Source organism: Callorhinchus milii, unplaced genomic scaffold (genome assembly GCF_018977255.1).
Source record: "Callorhinchus milii isolate IMCB2004 unplaced genomic scaffold, IMCB_Cmil_1.0 Scaffold13, whole genome shotgun sequence".
Taxonomy (NCBI): domain Eukaryota; kingdom Metazoa; phylum Chordata; class Chondrichthyes; order Chimaeriformes; family Callorhinchidae; genus Callorhinchus; species Callorhinchus milii.
In genome coordinates, this window is record NW_024704754.1 from 13,172,422 (window position 1) to 13,192,053 (window position 19,632).

Genomic DNA, 19,632 nt, shown 5'->3' on the forward strand with positions numbered 1-19,632 from the left:
TCTTGCAAACATAAAACAATGTTCTCATCTTTTTTGTCTTTCTCCTCTTTCCTCCCCCCCACCCCAATCCTTTATAGTCCTTGCTTCTTCTAGCTTACCTCATAAGGAATGGGTCAGAGCGAGTGGTTACCAGTTCCAGAGAACACATTTATGATTTGCGGTCAATGGAAAACTACCACTTCATAGGTAAGCAAATCTCCAGCACAAGAAAGCTTTGAGCAAATTATAACGGCAAGTGGGGTTGTCAGTTACCTGAGCCAGTAGATCAGCCTCCTACACTAATTAGAATGTGACTGGTGGCACTATCTGAAGAGTACAGAGTCTGAGATTGGGGCCCTAGAGTATTAATTAGCGAAGACAAGAACTCGCAGAAAGGACATGGTAATAACAACACAACTAGCACAATATGAGTGCTCAGATTTTTTTAAAAAAGCACAACAGCTACGACTCCCTTGTGATGCTCATAAAGAAATTGCCTTAATTACACAGGAAGGAAAGGTTAGACACCAACACAGACTAATCTGTTTGAAGAAATGAGAAAATCTCCAAATAATATTTGCAGTGCAGTGGCAATAAGGCCAAGTTTTTATTGTTTTGACACACAAGTCCACATTTAAAAGACTGAAATAAAATGAATGAACATTATGAACATTATGTTAGCTAGATCTGTTCATGACCTAATAATCCAGATACCTTTTATAAATGGACAAATTGCATTGAATAAACAAAACAAATACATGAAATTGCAAGCCTGTAATTTGACTAATCAAGTTGCCATTATTTCTTAAAATAATTAGCTTTGCAGACTTTTGAATGGAATAAATCTAGAATATCAGAAAATGAAAAATTACAACTGGTGCCTTTTCTGTGAAGTCAATTTTGAAACTATAAGAGATTTTTTGAATCTATGTAAAATAACACAAGCTGTGTGAAATTTGTCTACTCGGGCTTGTGTTTCATATTAGAATTTTTCAGCTGTTGTTTACAGTGCCCTCGGAGGATCTTGGAACTTAGGTGTGCATTTGTAACCAAAACTCTTGTATGTGTGTTTTCTACATATATAAAACTACTTTGCTGGGAAGGTTTAATCGCATCAGCAAAGCATACGAATTTAAGAAACCCATGCTCTGTCTTGTGTTACCATTGACCTTGGACATTAGCCAATTGATGATTTAATTATGATATTGTTTGTTCATGCTTGTATACTTGATTGGCTGCTTCCTCTATAGATGAAAATGGGAAGGACCAAGGAATAAACGTCAGACAGAAGGTGAAAGAAATGGTCGACTTTGTCCAGGATGACGATCGCCTCAGAGAAGAGCGAAAAAAAGCCAAGAGAAACAAAGACAAATATATTGGAGTTTCCTCAGACAGTTTGGGAAGCTTCAAATACAGTGAGTATTGTGGTGCAATGGGAAAATATATAAAGGACCTGGATTTTAAGCTTGCTTGTAGGATATATCTCAAGGATTTAGGAGGGAAGATATGGATGAGCTATTTAGATTGGCAATGGGGATTGTTGCCTGTAGGAAGACTGCAGCAAACCTGATCCTATCCGCATCTGACCTCCATGTACATTTTCCAGCATGTCACCTGTTCAGGAATGGATGATAAAATACAACCAAGACCAGGGATTAAGCATGGGGCTCTTCTGCTCTGTACACTACACAGTTATGTAACCATTGAGCCGTCAGTGAAATCTGAAGTAATTATAGAAAGTAAATCCTTAATTTGCCAGCATTATTATGGTTTTAAAATTCAATAATGTTGGTAACTGCAGTATGAACACTTGGCTGTTCATCACAATGGTTTTGTGTTTAATTCCTGGCCTATCTGGAGGGTGGGGGGGAGGGGAGTTCTGCAATTTGCCTTGAGGAAAGGTAAGCGGGATCCTTAGAGCTGAACTGGCTCCAAGATAACAGATAACATATTCAACAGAATATTGAAATTGAGTCAAACCTTTGTGGCAGTCTTGGTAGTCCAGTTCCTGAGCAGCACTCTCCAGGGCTCTGCTGATGACAGCCCAGCCAGCTGGCTCATCTGTAGGGCAGACCAGTCCTGAGGACAGGGATTCTTCCTACCTAGCTCCTGTTAATCCTGCAAGCCAAAGCCCTAATAGGTTGGGTTGTCCTAGCTGGATAAACAGCAGGAACGCTTATCAGACAGTGCTTTCAGTGGCAAGCTATGCAGTTTTAGCTGGTGAAACTCCCAACAATACCCCGATGACACTCTGGCCTCCCCAAGCCTTGGCTCTTGTCAGCTTGCACTTCATACTTTCAGGAATTGGGTAAGTGGGGTGCTTCCCTCCAGGAAGAGATTGTGCATTCCATTCCATTACACAGGAATTTTCTTGTGTCGGTGGGTTCCAAGGAACTGTCTGGTTTACATATACGTAATGCTGTTGGGTTTCCACACGTGTAAGATACCCCGCTGATGAAAAAACAACAGGATCTAGCTTCTGGATTTTTGGAGAGCAGATATGAATGGAAAAAATCTGAGGGTTAATATTTCGCAGGAGGAAAATCGTGAGATCATTTAACTTTAGGCTCATTGCTGACTTCCAAGCTCAGAGTAGCTGTGGTCGAGAAAATTCTTGTTTAATATTCTACATGAGCAGCACAATACTGGTAGTGGACAGTGTATAAGATGTTTGATTTTTTTATTGCCGATTGAATGTGTGATTCTGATTTGCAGTGATTTATATGCATTTCTTTGCAACAATGTAAATGAGGCTTTTGATGCGAAGGGAACACTTAGTTGAGAAGAGTAATGTTTTCACGCCAGGTCCCTAAACCTCGATGTTTGGAATTTCTAAAAAAAACAAATACCTCAGTAATAAGTTGATCCATGATGTGTGCCGTTCAATGGTAAGGCTTTTTGTTGCAGCAGAATACCCCTGGGCTTTTGCTACCTGCTGTTGATTTGAAGGCTACTTCAATCTCCTTGTGAACACAGGTAAGGTTGCAACACCTATTGTCTCCAAATGCAGGGTGCAGTTTGTGATCCCTAATACGTAGAGAGTGGAGGTGCTGCCACATAAGAGCGTTGCTTTTTGTACAGCCCTTCTGTGTTGAGCAGTTGAGCAGTTCAGGGTCTGGTTCAGTACTTGCACAGACCCAGTGATGTCCTTGCGTTCCATACGATGACGTCACAGATAAATTGATGCCTTTGTGTATAAGTTCATTTTTTTGCTGTTCCATTCAGCACAGCCTCTTGGAAAAGATACCCAATTAGCCTTTAACTAATGACTGGTAGCAGTGTAGCAGTGGTAAAGAGCTGCACCTGAATATCAGCCTTTCTCTCTCTACCCCATCCCCCCCTCCAACCCACAGTCCGGCCAGGTCTCATTATTGTTCCTTAGGTAGTTGGCTATTCGTTTAAAAGCTCAATTTTCCACTGGTACACAAAATGCCATGGTGTCATGGACACAATGACGCCTGAAGTCCCCAGGGGATCCCAGCTGTTAAACCATCAGGACTGGTAGCTGACAAAGGCAGAAATGGTTCAGCTGTTGGTGCCTCCAGTCACACTAGGTGTTGCTTCCAGTCAGATCTGTGATTGTGTGTTTGCTGCACAGAACCAAATGCGCCTGACTCGATACCCGTACTCAATCCAACGTCAATCTGAATCTCCTGAACTCCCTTGTGATAGTTGGCTTCAGATATAATTGATATCTTCTGTGTTCAGTTTGCTTAATTTTTAGTTTGGATATAAAGAACCCTTTTTTTCCCCCTGACACATAATTTATGTACCAAATCCGTTCTTTCTTCCACTCCCTTGTTTTAGTTGTGGTTATATTGAAAAAGAAATGACAGGAATGATTAAGTTAAGCTGTGTGGTTGCATGTTATTCTGATCAGACATTTAGTGTCTGACTGTATTCTCTCTCTTTCCCCATATGATAGAACCAAATGTGCTTTCATTAATTGCTGACAATATTTCAATTTCAAACAAACAAACTGAAGTATTTAGTTTGACCAAAGTGCCGAGATCTAGGTGATGTCCTGTAAAATGTTCTGTTAGTGTGCCTATAAAGTCAGTTATGTTATATGTGATTTTTTCAAAAGGCTACAAACCTAGACATTTTGACCGTCTTTCCTCAAACGATTTGGTATCCTGTTTCATGAATGAGATTTTCAAGATGGCAGATAGATGTCATTGAAAGGAAGCGAAACAGTTCCTGTGACCAAATTAGTTCTTTGTTCTTTTAGTGATTTCCAATTTTAATTTAAAAAGTCACAGTCTAAGATAATGAAGTGGCTAGAAATTATTCGACTATCAGTCTGACCGTAATTCACATGACTCGCTCATGAATGAATCAGGTTGAAAGATTGTAAGAAAGATGGATTTGTATCTGAGGAGATTCCAAAGACCCTAAGGAAACTCCAAAAGCCGCTTTAAATCTTTTGCTTCTTATTGAAGATTTGTAATGATGAAATCTGTCGAGGCACTACAACTTGATTTTGAAATTAATACAAATCTCATTTGAGTGCATATAATTTTTAGTGAGTTCTTTGAATGTGTAGTGCTGTGAAGCTTTAGCGGGCTTTGGCTAAATCGGATTACACTACAAGATTATGTTTTAAAGGATTTATAGATGTATGAACGAACACCAGGCCCGTAAATGTGAGAATCCAATAAAAAGATATGATCCAAGTGGAATACAGAGGCTTAGTTGTGCTGACTGTATCGACTTGATCCCTTATCATGGATATCCTTGTGTAGATCACTAATCCTTTCTGAGGAGCAAAAGGATGGCATTGCTGTAGAACATGTGTACACAAGAGGATACAAATACCTAGACTGGTTCATTTATGTCATATATAATATAATATAAAAATCACATATGACATAACTGAACCGTGATATGCCAGTATAAATTCAGTCCTTACAGTTAGTGGAATACATTTTTGTTTTACTAAATTGCTCACCTTGGCTTATAACTTGCACAATAATAATTGAACACTGTTTCACAAGTCAGTTGATTTTTGCTGGCGTTTTATTGGCTTGTTAACCCTTTCCACAGTATAGCCCGAAACATCCAGGATGACTTGCGTCTGTTTTAGTTTATCACAGACAACCTGCAGCGGGATTTGCTATAGGATTATTATGCAGAATTTTTTTAGATCTGAACAGTGTTTTTACAAATTTCAGTGACGCCTCCTGTATGTGGAGGAATTCATGTAGAATGTTTTTGTTTTGCGAATGCAGTGCACTGGTGGTGTTGCATGCTGTCAAAAAATGGAAAGATGCACGTTCAATATTTCCACTTCTCTCTATTTCTGTCAATTGCTGCTTTAGGGGGTAAAACTGAGTGAAAGATGGTTGCTTTCCCAAAAAGAGAGTCTGAGTAAAATAATAATTATGAAGATTTAGTGATTGTTGCTGCCGTCCAATCTTGTTCACGTGATGATGGCTGGGAACGGAAAAGGAACGGAATATATTTTGTGTCTTTTTCCTTTTTTTTGAGAAAATGGTATCTAGTTAATGTCTGTTAATTGTTGGATTACATTTACGACATCTAAAGAGGTTTACAGTCCTCATGTTTTTGTTTTCATCTTCTTGTCGGCTTTGTTTTTATTTTAAACACATTTGAACTATTCAGTATGACTAGTTTCTGTTGTTATTTAAAGGGTTAAATTAATCGTGGAGTCCTGTAGCTCAGTGGTTAGAGCACTTGCTTTATAAGCGAGAGACCTGAGTTCAATTCCAGGCAGAGGGCGAAACCTTGGGCAAGTTTCCTTACTCCACACAGAGCCTAATAATAATCCCTCCAAAACCAAAAACAATTGGTCATCTTCAATCTACGACTGTTTGTGGGACATTGCTGTGCGCAACTGACTGCCGCGTTCGCCCACAAATATACAGTCAATTCACTTTACAGTGTGTTCTGTATTATTATTATAATCTCGAATTCCGGGTGTCTTCTCCTGTATTGGAAACTGGGAATTAGTTTTAAAAAAAAGTTTGTTGCTAGCTGTAAAAAAAAGTAGAAGCTGTCAGAATTTATAGTATTTATAGTTTTTTCCATTTTTCCTGAGTTTGAGTTGAATAGGAAGTGATGTACAACTCTACAAATGTACTGATAAAGGAGCATGGAGATTAAACATATTCGATGTGTTAATACTATGAGCATCTTTCTATGATGCAGTATCTGAGCTTAACCTTTTACTTATAAGAAGAAACAGTTCGTAAACATTTGTCCTTTTTTTTTAAAAAGTAAACTTTGTACATTCAGCTCCTTTAAAAAATGGCTTATAGCTAAAACGGGAAGAACCTGGAGTTGGTATTCTGGAAGAGTGAGATCACATGGACAGAGGTTCCTTTATCCCAACCTTTTGTGAATAGGGTTCAGAATTCTCTAACTTGTGCTAGTTTGGCTCTTGGCGTCAAGCTTAAATAAAAAAAACTTCCTGCTGGAGTACTTAGAGGAAACTGCTCCACCCCTGATTTTACTGGTTCTGTTCAACCTGTTAAACTATCTCACAAGATTAGGTCATTTGGTTATACTCAATGTGTTCAGAAATGAATATCCCACTTTCCTGTTGATAATGAGACTGTTATTCAAAAAAATCTCAACCACCATGACCACCCTTCCCATTGCAGGTTCATTGTTCTGTTGAGTGACACGGCATAAATGATACCTGTTGCTAAACATTGCAGCTGTGTCCCACTGCATGTTTCTGTTTGATTAATCCATTTGAGCCCCCTCCCATTCTTGTGGTCTGTGTATGTTGATTTCCAATTTGGGACTACAATACAATTTATATTTAATTTGAGCCTTTCACATCGGGAGGATGCCATGCCATTGCTGGTTGGGAGCAAGACAAGTTGGTTATGATCAATTGCCCATCTATAATTTTTTTCTCACTCTTGAACCAACACTCCCTAATAAAAATGACAGATCATCTATTTTGCATCTATGATGCATGGTAGTTGCACAGGAAGCCATATATATAATATATCTTTGGTCCTATTTGCTTTAGATGCCTTCCTCAATGAACAAAGCTTTCACCTTACAATTTCCTCCCTTGGATGAGTTTCCACTGATGGTGCGTAACTCTGGAATCGCCACTAATTGGACTTTTTTTAAGTTGTGAACTAACTATTTCAGTCAGCAAAGGGGAAGAAGAGCAGTGGAGCCTAAGAATAACTGTTCACTCAAAGCACACATTTCAGATTAATAATATAATAATAATCCTTGCTTTATCACGTCTCCGAGATATCTCACCACGTTTCACTGTAAAGTGTATATTTTGTGGGCGAAACTCAGAAGCCAATTGCACACAGCAGTGTCCCACAAACAATCGTGGATTGAGTGCCCAAATTATTCTTTTCAGAAGAGTAGCTGGAGAATAATCGGGGATGGGAACCCTGGCTTTTTTTTCCCTCCATATCTTTTTCCAGTACCTCGCTAGTTGTAGCTAACACATGGACTAACTGAGGTAATTGAAGGAAGGACTGAGTTTTACTTTCATGTAACATTCATAGTAGCTTAAAAGTGGTGGAATCGCAGCTTCATATCCATAATTCACATTCCTATTCCTGCCCACCTGGTTTACAGTTGGTTTTAATAAAGGAAAATATTTGGAATTCATGAGCTAATGAGAGCAGAAAGTACTGCAATCGTAATTTGCTACTGATGTGGAACTTGAATTATTGTTTAGCGATCATGTATTTGCAGAATCTGGGTACCTTTCTGGTATTCCAGAGAAGTGACAGAACTACTGACAGGTTCTGCACTTCAGAGTACAGTAGTGCATTCATTCTTATCTACATTACACGAGCTGAGCACAAGCGATAATTGATTAGATTTGTGCTGCAAATTTAGCCTGTCTTCCTGAGTTCTCCACAATGTCACTTACTTAAATATTCATAAGATTCACTTACTTTCTTCTCCTGTTAGATGGCTCAGTAATCAGGCTGGCAGAAAAATTGAATTAGGATGAGAGGCTTGTACCACGACAGGGTCAACCACTACCAAGATGGCTTCAAGCATTTGAATTAAGTTTTTATACTCGCTTCATTTAATACCTTTTTGTGTACTTAATAAGAAGCACCAATGATATTTGTGCAAACATAGCTTGAATGATGAAATATGCAATTGCTTGTTTAAATGACTAATACATACAACAGTCGTAGCTGTAATCAGATTTCTGTTGGTCTCGGATTGTGGTGGTGCTTCTGTCATCTTTTTAAACTGCTGACTCAGAGGGACTTTCAGAGTTCAGAGCCACAGCTACTGAAGTAACCATTGCTGTTGGACCGCAAGACCGATTGAAGCGTTTCATCTTTTTTATTTTCCTCTCTTCCAATGTATTATGTAGGTGATCGGTATGATCCGGAGCCCAAATCCAGATGGGATGATGACTGGGAAAAGAGCAACAAGGGTACTTTCCCCTTCAGTGAAAAGTTAGGCGAAATCAGTGACAAGATTGGGAGCACAATCGATGACACAATCAACAAGTTCAGGAAGAAAGACAAAGATGACTCGCCAGAAAGGTGCTTGCAACTTAAAAATATTGTACGGCATCTTGATAGGTTGTACAATTTCCTTCACTTTCAGGAAATTGCATCTACAGAAAAGTACCACTTTGATGAAGCTTTTCCTGTCTAGATATGAAGTTAGCTGTGGGTGTGTGTGTGTGTATGGGGGCATTCTTTCTGAATTTTTAAAGTTCTGGAGATTGAGTGTACTATATAGTACCTTCTAACAAGTCAAATAATTAACTTTAAAAAACTGATTAGGATTTAATAACCATCCTAACTGAGATTCGGTGATTTTGGCTACAGCCTATTTCACTTCATCTTTGAAGTTCAAATTCTTTAAATACATATAGTGAGCCCCTGTTATAACTCACTGCTTTCTAGAACTTTAGTTATGATGAATTGACACTAGAAACAGAGGATAGAGGTGTATCAGAGTAGAAGGGACCACTGTTGTATATCAGGTCATAAAATAAACAATAATCCTCCACTAATTTTCTCTTATATTCCTTGGTGGAATTCTTTTCATATTTCCCTCTTGAGTTTGTCTCCATCACTTCCAGGGGTGTTCCATTCAACACACTCATTGCTGTTTCTATAAAGTAATTAAAACCGGACTCTTTGTTCACCTTCACATTTCTAAGCTTGAGTCTGTGTCCCCTTCCTCTAGAGCTTCTGAATGTGAAATATGTTAGGGTTCAGATTATCTTTGCCCTTTAGGATTTTGAACACTTTTCCCTGAGCATCTCTTTTCCAAGCTTCTATTACCTCTGCTTGTTACTCAGGTGCCTAACCATTATCAATATAGGTTTTGCTGTTCAGCATGATGCACACCATATTCTGCGACTTGTATGCTCTTATGCATAAGATATATACCACCAGTAAGCACTAGTAGCCCAAGTGTACTATGTGTTGAAAAGCAACACAGTTTTGTTTATTTTCACAGTTTTCTTCCTCCATTTTATCACTCTGCATTTGTCTTTGTTAAAAAATATTGGTCATAATCCCAGATATTGGTTGTACTTCACTTGTAGATTATGATCTCATCAGAATCCCTCAATCATATTATAATGTTGTAGCAGATGGCTTCTCATCTTTCTTTCAATCTTTTTTCTTTTAATCTTCAGATTCTTTACAGTAAATACTCTTATTTTGAATTTCAGCGATAGTGAAGAAGAGAGAAGGACCAGAAATGGGAAGGCTGGAAAATCTGAATACAAAGATGAAGAAGAGACAGTGACGACCAAATCAATCCACATCACGCAGGCCACAGAGACAACCACCACACGGCACAAACGCTCTGGAATTCCCTCCAAAACTGTTGACCTGGGTGCAGCAGCACATTACACAGGAGACAATTCCACCCCAGACCTAAATTCTACTACAAAGTCTGCTGAGAAGGTGAGAAGAGATTTAACGCAAGTAACGAAAATTAGACTTGCTTGGCCTGAATATTTAAACGTTTGTTGACCACTTTTGTTTAATTTTGCAAATAAGATTTTTTTATTTAAAAATTCTATTTGCAAAGCTAAATTTGAAGATTTTCAAAATCATTGCTCATTTTGACTAAATGATTCGCTGCTAGCCATACTGATATAACGGGCCTGCTCCAATAATGTTTGTTAAGTGAAAGATTGGGTCAGGAATACAGTTTTAATTTATATATATGTTTTTTAATATATTTTTAATATGTAACGTATTGGATAACAGTTTTGCTTCTCACAAGAACTGAGAACATATAAATGCAGTTTTAAACAAAAATGTAACCTTTTCAGAGAATGTGTTATTTGATAAAATGGTAAGATGGTAATCCTTCTTGAGTCAATTTGAAAAATCCAAGAATGCTAAAGGATACTAGATATCCAATATACTCCTTAAACCAAAAAATTCTATTTTTTGTAACCAAGAAATCAGTCAAGTTATAGTGGCACTAAAACCTGTTAAAACTGGTTCTCCCAGTGCGTCCTCAGAATCAACAGGTCCCTTGGTTTGAATCCACTTCAAGAATTAGATCAACGCTTTTAATTGAATCGGTCTGCATTTGCAGTGTAGTGGTGGGAAAGTTGTGAAATGATTTATTCCCCACTGAATCCCTGTAAGAGGCGCACAACTACATTACTGCACAGCACCTAGAATACTGATAACTTGATGAATCTGTGGTATGCTGTATTTATCGTGCAGATTAATCTTCTAAATGCCTTTTAAATATCTGCACTACCCGTGTTATTTTAAAGAATAAAGTAGAAGAAAAGTAAGCGGCAGAGCAAAGTTTTACTTATTGAATAAGGCATTATTTTCTGCTCCCTATTCTCTTCTGTGTTCGTTTCATGTCACGTTTTAGGCTTGGGTGAAAAAGTGACAATCCTGGTCTTGGGTTTCTGTATTTCTGCTACAAGCCTTCTGCACACAAGTGGCCTCAGGATCTGCCTGTTGCTTTCATGCATTCTGTCTCTGACAAGGACCTCCTCATCATGCACATTGCAATAATCAGTAGATTCTCTGTCGTTCTGTCTATCCAGTGCTTCCTTCCCTCCTCTCCCTGGTGTTATCTTCTTTAATCCTATTCTCCTGTTCTTTTCTCTTGCCTTTTATATTATTTTTCATCAAGCATGTATCCATTTTCCTTTGAAATGCTGCTGTGAAATGCACTTTCAGCCTTTTTTTTGCTAGTGATAATCTACTCGTGATAATCATCTGGTATCTCTTGTTAGCGAAATTGCCCTATCAAAAGCATTGATTATTTTGTAAGCTTTAACCAATTTACTTCTCTATAACAGTGAAAACAGTCTCAACGTTTTAAGCTTCAGTTTAGGGAATAAACATCGCTACCAGAGCAGTGTAGCTGTCCACTATAGGTTGCTTCACTCTTGATGTTACCTTTTGGCCAAAATCAATCTATGGTCTATAACTTACCATTCAGTCAAAGCCTGATTCAGCTGTATAACAATTAGTCTACTTACATCACGTTAGAAAGATTGGTAACTTTATTGAGTATCACATCACTAAATCCTGCACACACCTGCAGAGTTTAACACACCAACAACTACAACAACAAAACAACAAAATTACTTTTATAGAGCGCCTTTCACGTCAGGAGGACGTCCCAAAGCGCTGAACAGTCAGGGTTCAGGACCCGAGCATGGGGAGGGGTGGTGTAGGGGTGAGGGAAGGCAGAGGGGTGGGAGGGCGACCGAAGGCACGATCGAAGAGGAGGGTTTTAAGACCGGCCTTGAAGGACGCAAGGGAGGAAGCGAGGCAAAAGGACTGTGGGATGGAGTTCCAGAGTGTGGGGGCAGAGAGGCTGAAAGCCCGGCCACCGATGGTAGGGCGGGTCGGGCGGGAGACATGCAACAGACCGGAGCCCGATGAACGGAGGGAGCGGGCAGGTTGGTAGGGAGTCAGCAGGTCAGAGAGGTAGGAGGGAGCGAGGCCATGGATGACCTTGAAACTGAGGATGAGGATCTTGTACGCGATCCTCTGGGAGATGGGGAGCCAGTGGAGTCGGGCGAGGGTGGGAGTGATGGGGTAGTGGAGCCTGGTGTGTGAGAGTACACGAGCTGCAGAGTTTTGGATGGTTTGCAACTTGTAAAGAGAAGAGTTGGGAAGGCCGATGAGAAGGGAATTTCTATAATCGATGACTACTTGCTTTTATGTAGTGCTCTTTGTGTAAGATTTGGTCAGAGCATTTAATGACTGGTTTGGCTGAAGAGGTTGGTTTTAAAATGGGATTTATAGATGGATAGAGAGGGGTGATTTGGAGGAAGGGAGTTCCAGAGGTTAGTGACTGAATGCTGATTAGCAGTCCCGATTGCCATGGAGATGTGAATTAAATCTGATTCGAAATAAAACTGAAATATAGAAAATCTAATAATCTGAGATCAAATGTTCCTTTAGCTGTCAGTTTATGCATCAAAGATCACCAATAGTAAGCTGTATTCATCAGTTTTCCACGTGGTGCCTGTTTTGTGAAATGTGCCTTAAAGGTCATGGACTACAAGAGTGTTATAATGAGAGAAACCGTATACTCATCAAGAGCATAGTTGGTGGATTTCAGTGTACTTTAATGGAGTTCAGTTGTTAAGTGCGGTGCATTGATTTGTGGGTTTATAATCCCGACCTGAATTGAATTAATCTGTGGTCTTTACAGCCATCTGCTGGCTGTTCAGAGAACTTCAGCACAAACCAACTCGAGGTAATAAGAACTTAGTATTTTTATTGTGCCTTATGCCAAAACGTCTCAAATCGTTTAACAGTAATTACTGTCAACTGTGGTATTTTTGTAGGCAAACACGTTGGATCCAGCAAGGTTCCAAAAATTGCTGTGAGGAAAGTGACCAATTAATCTGGAGGGCACAAGGAGAAACCTCTTTTTGAGTAAATTTTTAACTGCAACCTGAACAGACATTTGGGTTCTTGACCATAACATCTCCTCTGAAAGATATGAATATATTTTCTAAAGATGTTAAATGCAATATAATGATAATAATCTTTGTATTTGAGGATTATTATCATTGCATTGATAATAATTCTTGCATTGATATAACACCTTTTCACTTTGAGCGCTTCACAGAATATATTGGAAATTGGAATGACTGTGTATTTTGTGGGCGAAATGCAAATATACACAGTCAATATACACACCTGCCAGCATCACTGCAAACATTGGGGCATGTTAAAAACTTAACATTTCATCCAAAAGACTGCAGGATTATCATTTGCTGAAGAAAACTAGTGACAACAAAATGTATTGAAATGTATGCCCAATTGCTTTTTACTTGTATTTGGTGAAGCAGTTTTGCTCGAGTCTATCTCGCAGATGTTTAAGCGTTCTGAGACGCTACCTTGCCTCGAGGGAACTATATAGTGCAAGTTGTTGTTGTTTAATCTCCTTGATCAAAGCTTCAGCTGAGACCAGGGAGATTTTTTTTATTTAACAAAATGAAGTTTTGTAATCAGCTAGTTTTGTTATAATGAAGTGTGACTACAGGTAATTGGAAATTGAACATGTTGGAGTTCTCACTGTGTAAGATAATGGACTTTGTTTCCCTCTTATATTGATCGCAAGTGCAGTGTGAAGTCAACACTATTAATGGATGTCCTGTTTCATAATGGTTTGGATACTTACTTACCTGTCTTTCTCTTTCTTGCTCTCTCTCCCTTTCCAGGCATCAGAAGCAAACATAGTTAACAGTAAATCACAGAATGACCTGGTAGATCTACTATTTGACACAGGATTTGGATCCACTCAAGCTGCTTCCTCGGGTAAGGCTGATCGGTTAGGATACTGGCACTGTCTTCATAAGGCAGCTGATTCTTATTCCTTATCGAAAGCAATTGGAGATGATGCCAATTGTTGTGGGATTTGGGGCAATGCACCTGCTATGTACTTCCCAACAATCCTCTCCTGCTTCTAATTAAAGTTAGTATCTCAGGAATAGCCTTGCCACCTGAAAATAATGTTATCCAGCCAGAAAAAAAACTCCAAACCCCCCAACCCCCCCACAAGCACACTTATAATTTCTGCACTGTGATTACTTTCCTGATTATTGAAGGTGCAGGACATTTTAGAAACATTTCTTGCAGAATCAGCAGTTACATATAATGCAGAGATATGTAAACAGTCAACCTGGGTATATATTTTTTAAAGAATGGATTGTCTTGCATATTCCCAAATGCTACCATTCCCCAGCCAATAGTGTGGGCATATGACCTGCTCCCTGGTGTCTGCTGTTGAACTCAATTGTTAATTGTCAGACGAGTATTATTAGCTTCTAGAGCGATTACCAGGGTAGAATTTCAGCCCGGAAACAATCCACCATTTACTCAGCAATGACGAATATAAAGCTTTTTAGCTGGTTTGCAATCACATTCAAATCAATTCAAATCAGATTCATTGCCAGGAGCAGCACTGTGTCGTAAAGAGTAGAGAGTTAATGGCTTGTTGGCATTATTTAATTTCAGCCGGTGCAGTTATTGACCTCAGTGGTTCAGGGTTAGGGAAGGGAAAATCAGCTAGGGTTCCCGCTCATGATTGCTATCCTGGATGAGGATAGGCTCAATCTTGCTGTGATTTCCTCATGGTTGAATATTCTGTCAACAGTCACTGTCAACAGGCACACATGTCATCCTGAGAGTGGTACAAAAGGAACTTGTGGATCTGTATCCTGGGAGAAAGAATAGTCAAACATGGCATTTCACCCAAAAAACATACTGTCTATTCACTTTACAGTATATCATGTGAAGCGCTTTGAGACGTCTCAAAAACCTGATAAGGCGCGATATCAAATGCAAGGATTATTATAATTGTAGGAGAGGAGAATTATGTGGAGGAAGGAGGAAGTAAAACAAAAATAATGAGCTTGGTCTTCATTTTAAGTCTTGATCAGTATCTAACTTGTTTGTTAAAAGGCTGATGCCACCCTGGAAATTCCATGGACCATGCCAGCAATAATTAACTCACTAAATTAACTGTTGTATCTTTCTAGCGGGCAATACAATCTCTCTGTGCAAAACTGGAGTGAAACTTAAATTTGACATGTCTGCCTGACAGAACTTTGGCCTAATATTCTGACCCATCTGTTAATGGTCTTTACCAATAAAAATATGAATCCTCTTGCAGTGGGGTGAACAGTGAGTATTGATTCTGAGCACAAGTCCAAGATGTGTGCTGTATTGGTTCTCTGTGATTTCAGAATCTGAAATTAAGTTTATTAAAGGATTCCCTCTACTTTACTTCTTCCGTACATTTCATTTAAAATTCCCCTAAGATTATGCTAGAATTTTTGTAGATCTTTACTGACCCCAACCGTAACTAGTTTTCATCCTGATTATGTTTATTTAAATATTTACAGCTGTTTAATATTTAAAAAGAATCATCTATTATTTATATTGGCAGATTGCAATTTTCAACTTCATATTTTTGGCTCAGAGGCCTCTTCAGATTTCTTCACCACTTGATTAGAGTTTCCGTACACTTCTAGAATTGACTTACTTTGCAGTTTCTCAAATTGCAGCAACGTTTTACTAATAAAATAAGTAATTTGGATGAAAAAGGGCTATGGAAGAATTTGTCCTGTAAAACATTTTGTAGTAAGCAAGCTGTTATTTAAATCCAAACAGCAGTGCTATGTATTTCCCATAATGTAATTTTACAGAGTTAAATGTAACTTTTATAATTAATGTTATTTTATCAATGTTTTGATACCAATATTGTGTATATAATAATGATAATCCTTGCATTTAATATAATGCTTTTCATGTGGTCGAGACGTCTCAAAGCGCTTCACAGGATATACTGTAAAGTGATGGTTAAATATTTTAAACTTTGGTTTAAAAAAAAGTAAAAAAGTAAAAACTGAAACTTCATATTGGCATAACTGGTAGATTGCATTTCTTCTTGTCTTATTTTCTTATTAAAAACGTTGACTGTGAGCAAAGCATTCCTTACTGAAGGTATTTTGTGAGCGAATATACTATATAAGGAAGCATGTAAGGTACTTAAAAATTAATGCACTTATATTGTATATGCACTCTGAAAAGACATGTAGATTTTACATATTGCTCTGGAGACATTTATATAAAGGAGTTCTACTGCAGTTGAATAATCATTGGCATTTCAGAGTGGCAGATGGGGCAGGAAATCTTGCAGCTATCTGATGTTTTTTTTAGAGAGAGGACCAGATGTTGAGCATTGTCCCTCTGTGCGCTCAATGCCAGCACAGATGTTTCTTTCCCACCTGAGTGGTTCATAAGCACTGCAGGCTAAGATGATCTGCTACAATCCATGTAAATTGTGCATTATAGTTCCAGCTAAATCGAAATCTAACTTAATACTACAACTTTTCACATTAACATGACCTGTCAGGTACCAGCAAAAGAAATGATAATCTGCTGTGTGTAGGTTTTAAATGGAGTTTTATGAGACATCTCTAGGGAAGGGCATGTTTCATTAGTGAAGTTGAGTATTGTACATTTCCTAACGCTTGAGCATTAATGCCAGTAGTTATTTTTAGATACATAATAGTAATATAATAATAATAATCCTTGCATTTGATATAGCGCTTTTCATGTTTTCTTGACGTCTCAAAGCGCTTCACAGAACATACTGTAAAGTGAATTGATTGTATGTTTGCGGGCGAATATATAGTCTCACAATATACATTGAGAATTATTGACCAGTGACTTGGTTTTGATAGAATGCTCCTTCCAGCTTCACCTGAAATACAATTCTTAAACCATGTGTTTCAAAAGCTGATACTCCTCACTAACCAATGCAGACCTTTGTTAAATGTAATGCATCATGCACCAAATTATGAATCCACCATTTTTTTTGAAATTATGAAACGTACTAAATTAGCATTGGCCCCGGAACTCTGAAACACTCTCTCAATCACTCCGCTTTAGCTGAGCTCTAGCTCAGTGGTTAGAGCACTCGCTTTGCAAGTGAGAGACCTGAGTTCAATTCCAGGCAGAGGGTGAACCCTTGGGCAAGTTTCCTTACTCCACACAGAGCCTAATAATAATCCCTCCAAAACCAAAAACAATAATAAATTGGTCATTTTCAATCTATGACTGTTTGTGGGACATTGCTGTGCGCAATTGGCTGCCGTGTTCGCCCGCAAATATACAGTCAATTCACTTTACAGTGTGTTCTGTGAAGCGCTTTGGGACGTCCTCCCGACGTGAAAAGCGCTATATCAAATGCAAGGATTATTATTATTATTAAGTTGTTGCTGTAGAAACTTGGTTGTTTTGGCCTAAGCAGCTCTGTGTCTGTTGAGATTCATTTTGTTCTATTAATGAGGAGTAAAATAAAACTAATTATGAATAAAAGGTAAATGTGATGATTTTTGTCTGTTTTCCAGGTGGATCTGCTGATCAATTTGGAGGATTTGCAGACTTCAGTTCAGTAGGATCGAGTAGCTTCCCTGTGAGCCAAGGTATATTCTTGCTCCCTTATGTTATATCGATTTTTCCACACAGATGCAAAGCTGCTCTATGGTTGAGGATTATTATGATTGTTATGAATTAAATCCAAGATCTTAGTTGAACTGTTTCATTAGTATTGCCTGAATTCAGGCATACCGCTCAGAAAACTAAGGTGGTTTTTAAAATGTGGAGACGATTCATAAATGGGGATCTTTTTTATTTTGTGGATTAAAAAAAAACATCTTCAGTGGCCCAAATTGATAGTGTTTAAAATATGGACATTTTACATAAATATGATCATAAACCAGCAAATGTTGGAATCTGACTGGCCTTATTGTTGGGAATGTTCTTTTCTCTTTGCAAAGGGTTGCTTCATGAAGCTCTTGATTAACTTTTTTTCTGAGTCAGTGCAAAGTGATCATACAGCAAACCCATAGACCTGGGATCAGAATACATTTCCAAACTGTCATGTTTCAGAGTATGGCACAAGATACTGCTGGAGATGTTGGAGGTGTAAGCTTTTAGAAGCTGTTAATAATGGATGCTGAGCTAATTGATTTTCTTGCCTTATTTTTAGGTCCTGAAGGCATTTGGCACAATTTGATATCAAACAGCATGTGTTAAGTTTCAGGTTTTCACAAGACTTTCTTCCTCATCCTTTAAATTGACAATTTAATTAAATCTTCAACTGATGCACCATGATAGTTTCCTGCAGTTTATATTTGATAATGCAATCAGTGTTGTTTACTACACTTTACTTAAATGTATAATTATTACACTTAATCTTGCGTGAGAGTCGGTGGTGAGAAACTCCACGGTGTGCATATATTTTTTAATCCCAAATCCATCAATTGTTTTGGAATAACTAGCCTGCAGTAAATAATCTTATTTTACTTGCTGCCCTCTGCACAAGTTTCAAACTTGAGAATTTCACACTGTTTGTAAAAAGCAAATCTTACCTGGGGGCTAATTATCAATCTCCTAAAATGATTGTGCTTCAAACCCTGGTATTGTGTGTCTGACTTGCATACTACACACTGCAGCATGTCTTGCACCCTTCCCCCACCTCCTCAACTCCATCAGCCATAGCTTCACAGTTAGGCTCCAAATCGCCGAGCACCTTCATTTGTATGTTTAAAGGGTAATGGTGACTCTTAAAGTAAAGTAAGCATAGATGAATGTGAATACTGTATTTTGTCTTGGGATTCAGATGCATTCTGAGGCTTTAGACTAGTATGTATGTCTCTTTCAAATAACTCATTCGAGTGTTGTGTGCAATCAGTTTAGCCCTTAATAAACTCCATTCTATTTGTAAGTGATATGCAGACCTTTAAATGTCTACAGTTCTAATAAACCAGTGTTACTGTTCAGCTTTAAGGGTGCTTTGCTCAGTGTTCAATTTGGTGGAGAGGGGAAATAAGTGAGAGAAAATAATTTATGGACTTATGTGTTCAGTAACATGGAAGTCCATAAATTATTTTCGTTGTAAATGATTAAATCTTCTGTACTGTAATGAGTGCTTATTTGAGATTTTTTACAAAAATGCATATACATATATACTGTATATGTGTACATATGTACATAATTGGTGGTGGTTGATTTATGTAATCTTATTTATTATCTTGCTTATATACTTTTAAATGCTACTTAATGCAGATACTTGTAATATGTTTATAAAACCTAAATGCTTTTAAGGTCTCATGATCATTCAAAAATGATTAATCTGGGTTGAACATTATTTCTGGAGGGACCGTAAGTGTTATAAAAGGATTAATCAAATTTGAAAATGATTTCTAAAGGGACCCAAACTATTCAGCAATGATTAATCTGCTTTGAGAATGATTTCCGAAGGGGCTATTACCAGTGCTGTGCAGCTTCTAAATTAATACAGGCAAAGATAGCTCAGCTCTGACTTTATTTATCCTGCTAGTCATGGCTCTGAACCCACTGAAATTAGGGGGTAATTAGTCAGATCAACTGCTAATTTGGTATTAGTGCTGAAAAGGGGATTTTGGTAACCTGAATCTTAAACTGTGTTTATCGTAGATCTATGCAACTTCACTAACTAATCTCCATCTTCAGATATTTTATTGTCTCCTAGATTAACGACTTTCATGGTGAGCTACCAAAATATCGGCTAAAAGTAGTGCCATGCAACATTTTGCTCAAATCTGTTTGGGAATCTAAATGCTGAACCCTAGTCCAATTATACATCCTC

The 19,632-nt window shown here is 38.1% G+C and overlaps 1 protein-coding gene across 2 annotated transcripts in view; it reads left to right on the forward strand.

The window, feature by feature from the left end:
• Positions 1–19,632, forward strand: part of clint1a (clathrin interactor 1a) — a 95,277-nt gene that overhangs the window by 62,783 nt on the left and 12,862 nt on the right. For both annotated transcript variants that reach the window (XM_007891406.2, XM_007891407.2), the window contains exons 4-9: positions 78–186; positions 1,230–1,394; positions 8,327–8,501; positions 9,650–9,887; positions 13,652–13,748; positions 17,351–17,425. In XM_007891406.2, coding sequence (XP_007889597.1) covers positions 78–186; positions 1,230–1,394; positions 8,327–8,501; positions 9,650–9,887; positions 13,652–13,748; positions 17,351–17,425 — 859 coding nt within the window. The remainder of the gene's footprint in view (positions 1–77; positions 187–1,229; positions 1,395–8,326; positions 8,502–9,649; positions 9,888–13,651; positions 13,749–17,350; positions 17,426–19,632) is intronic.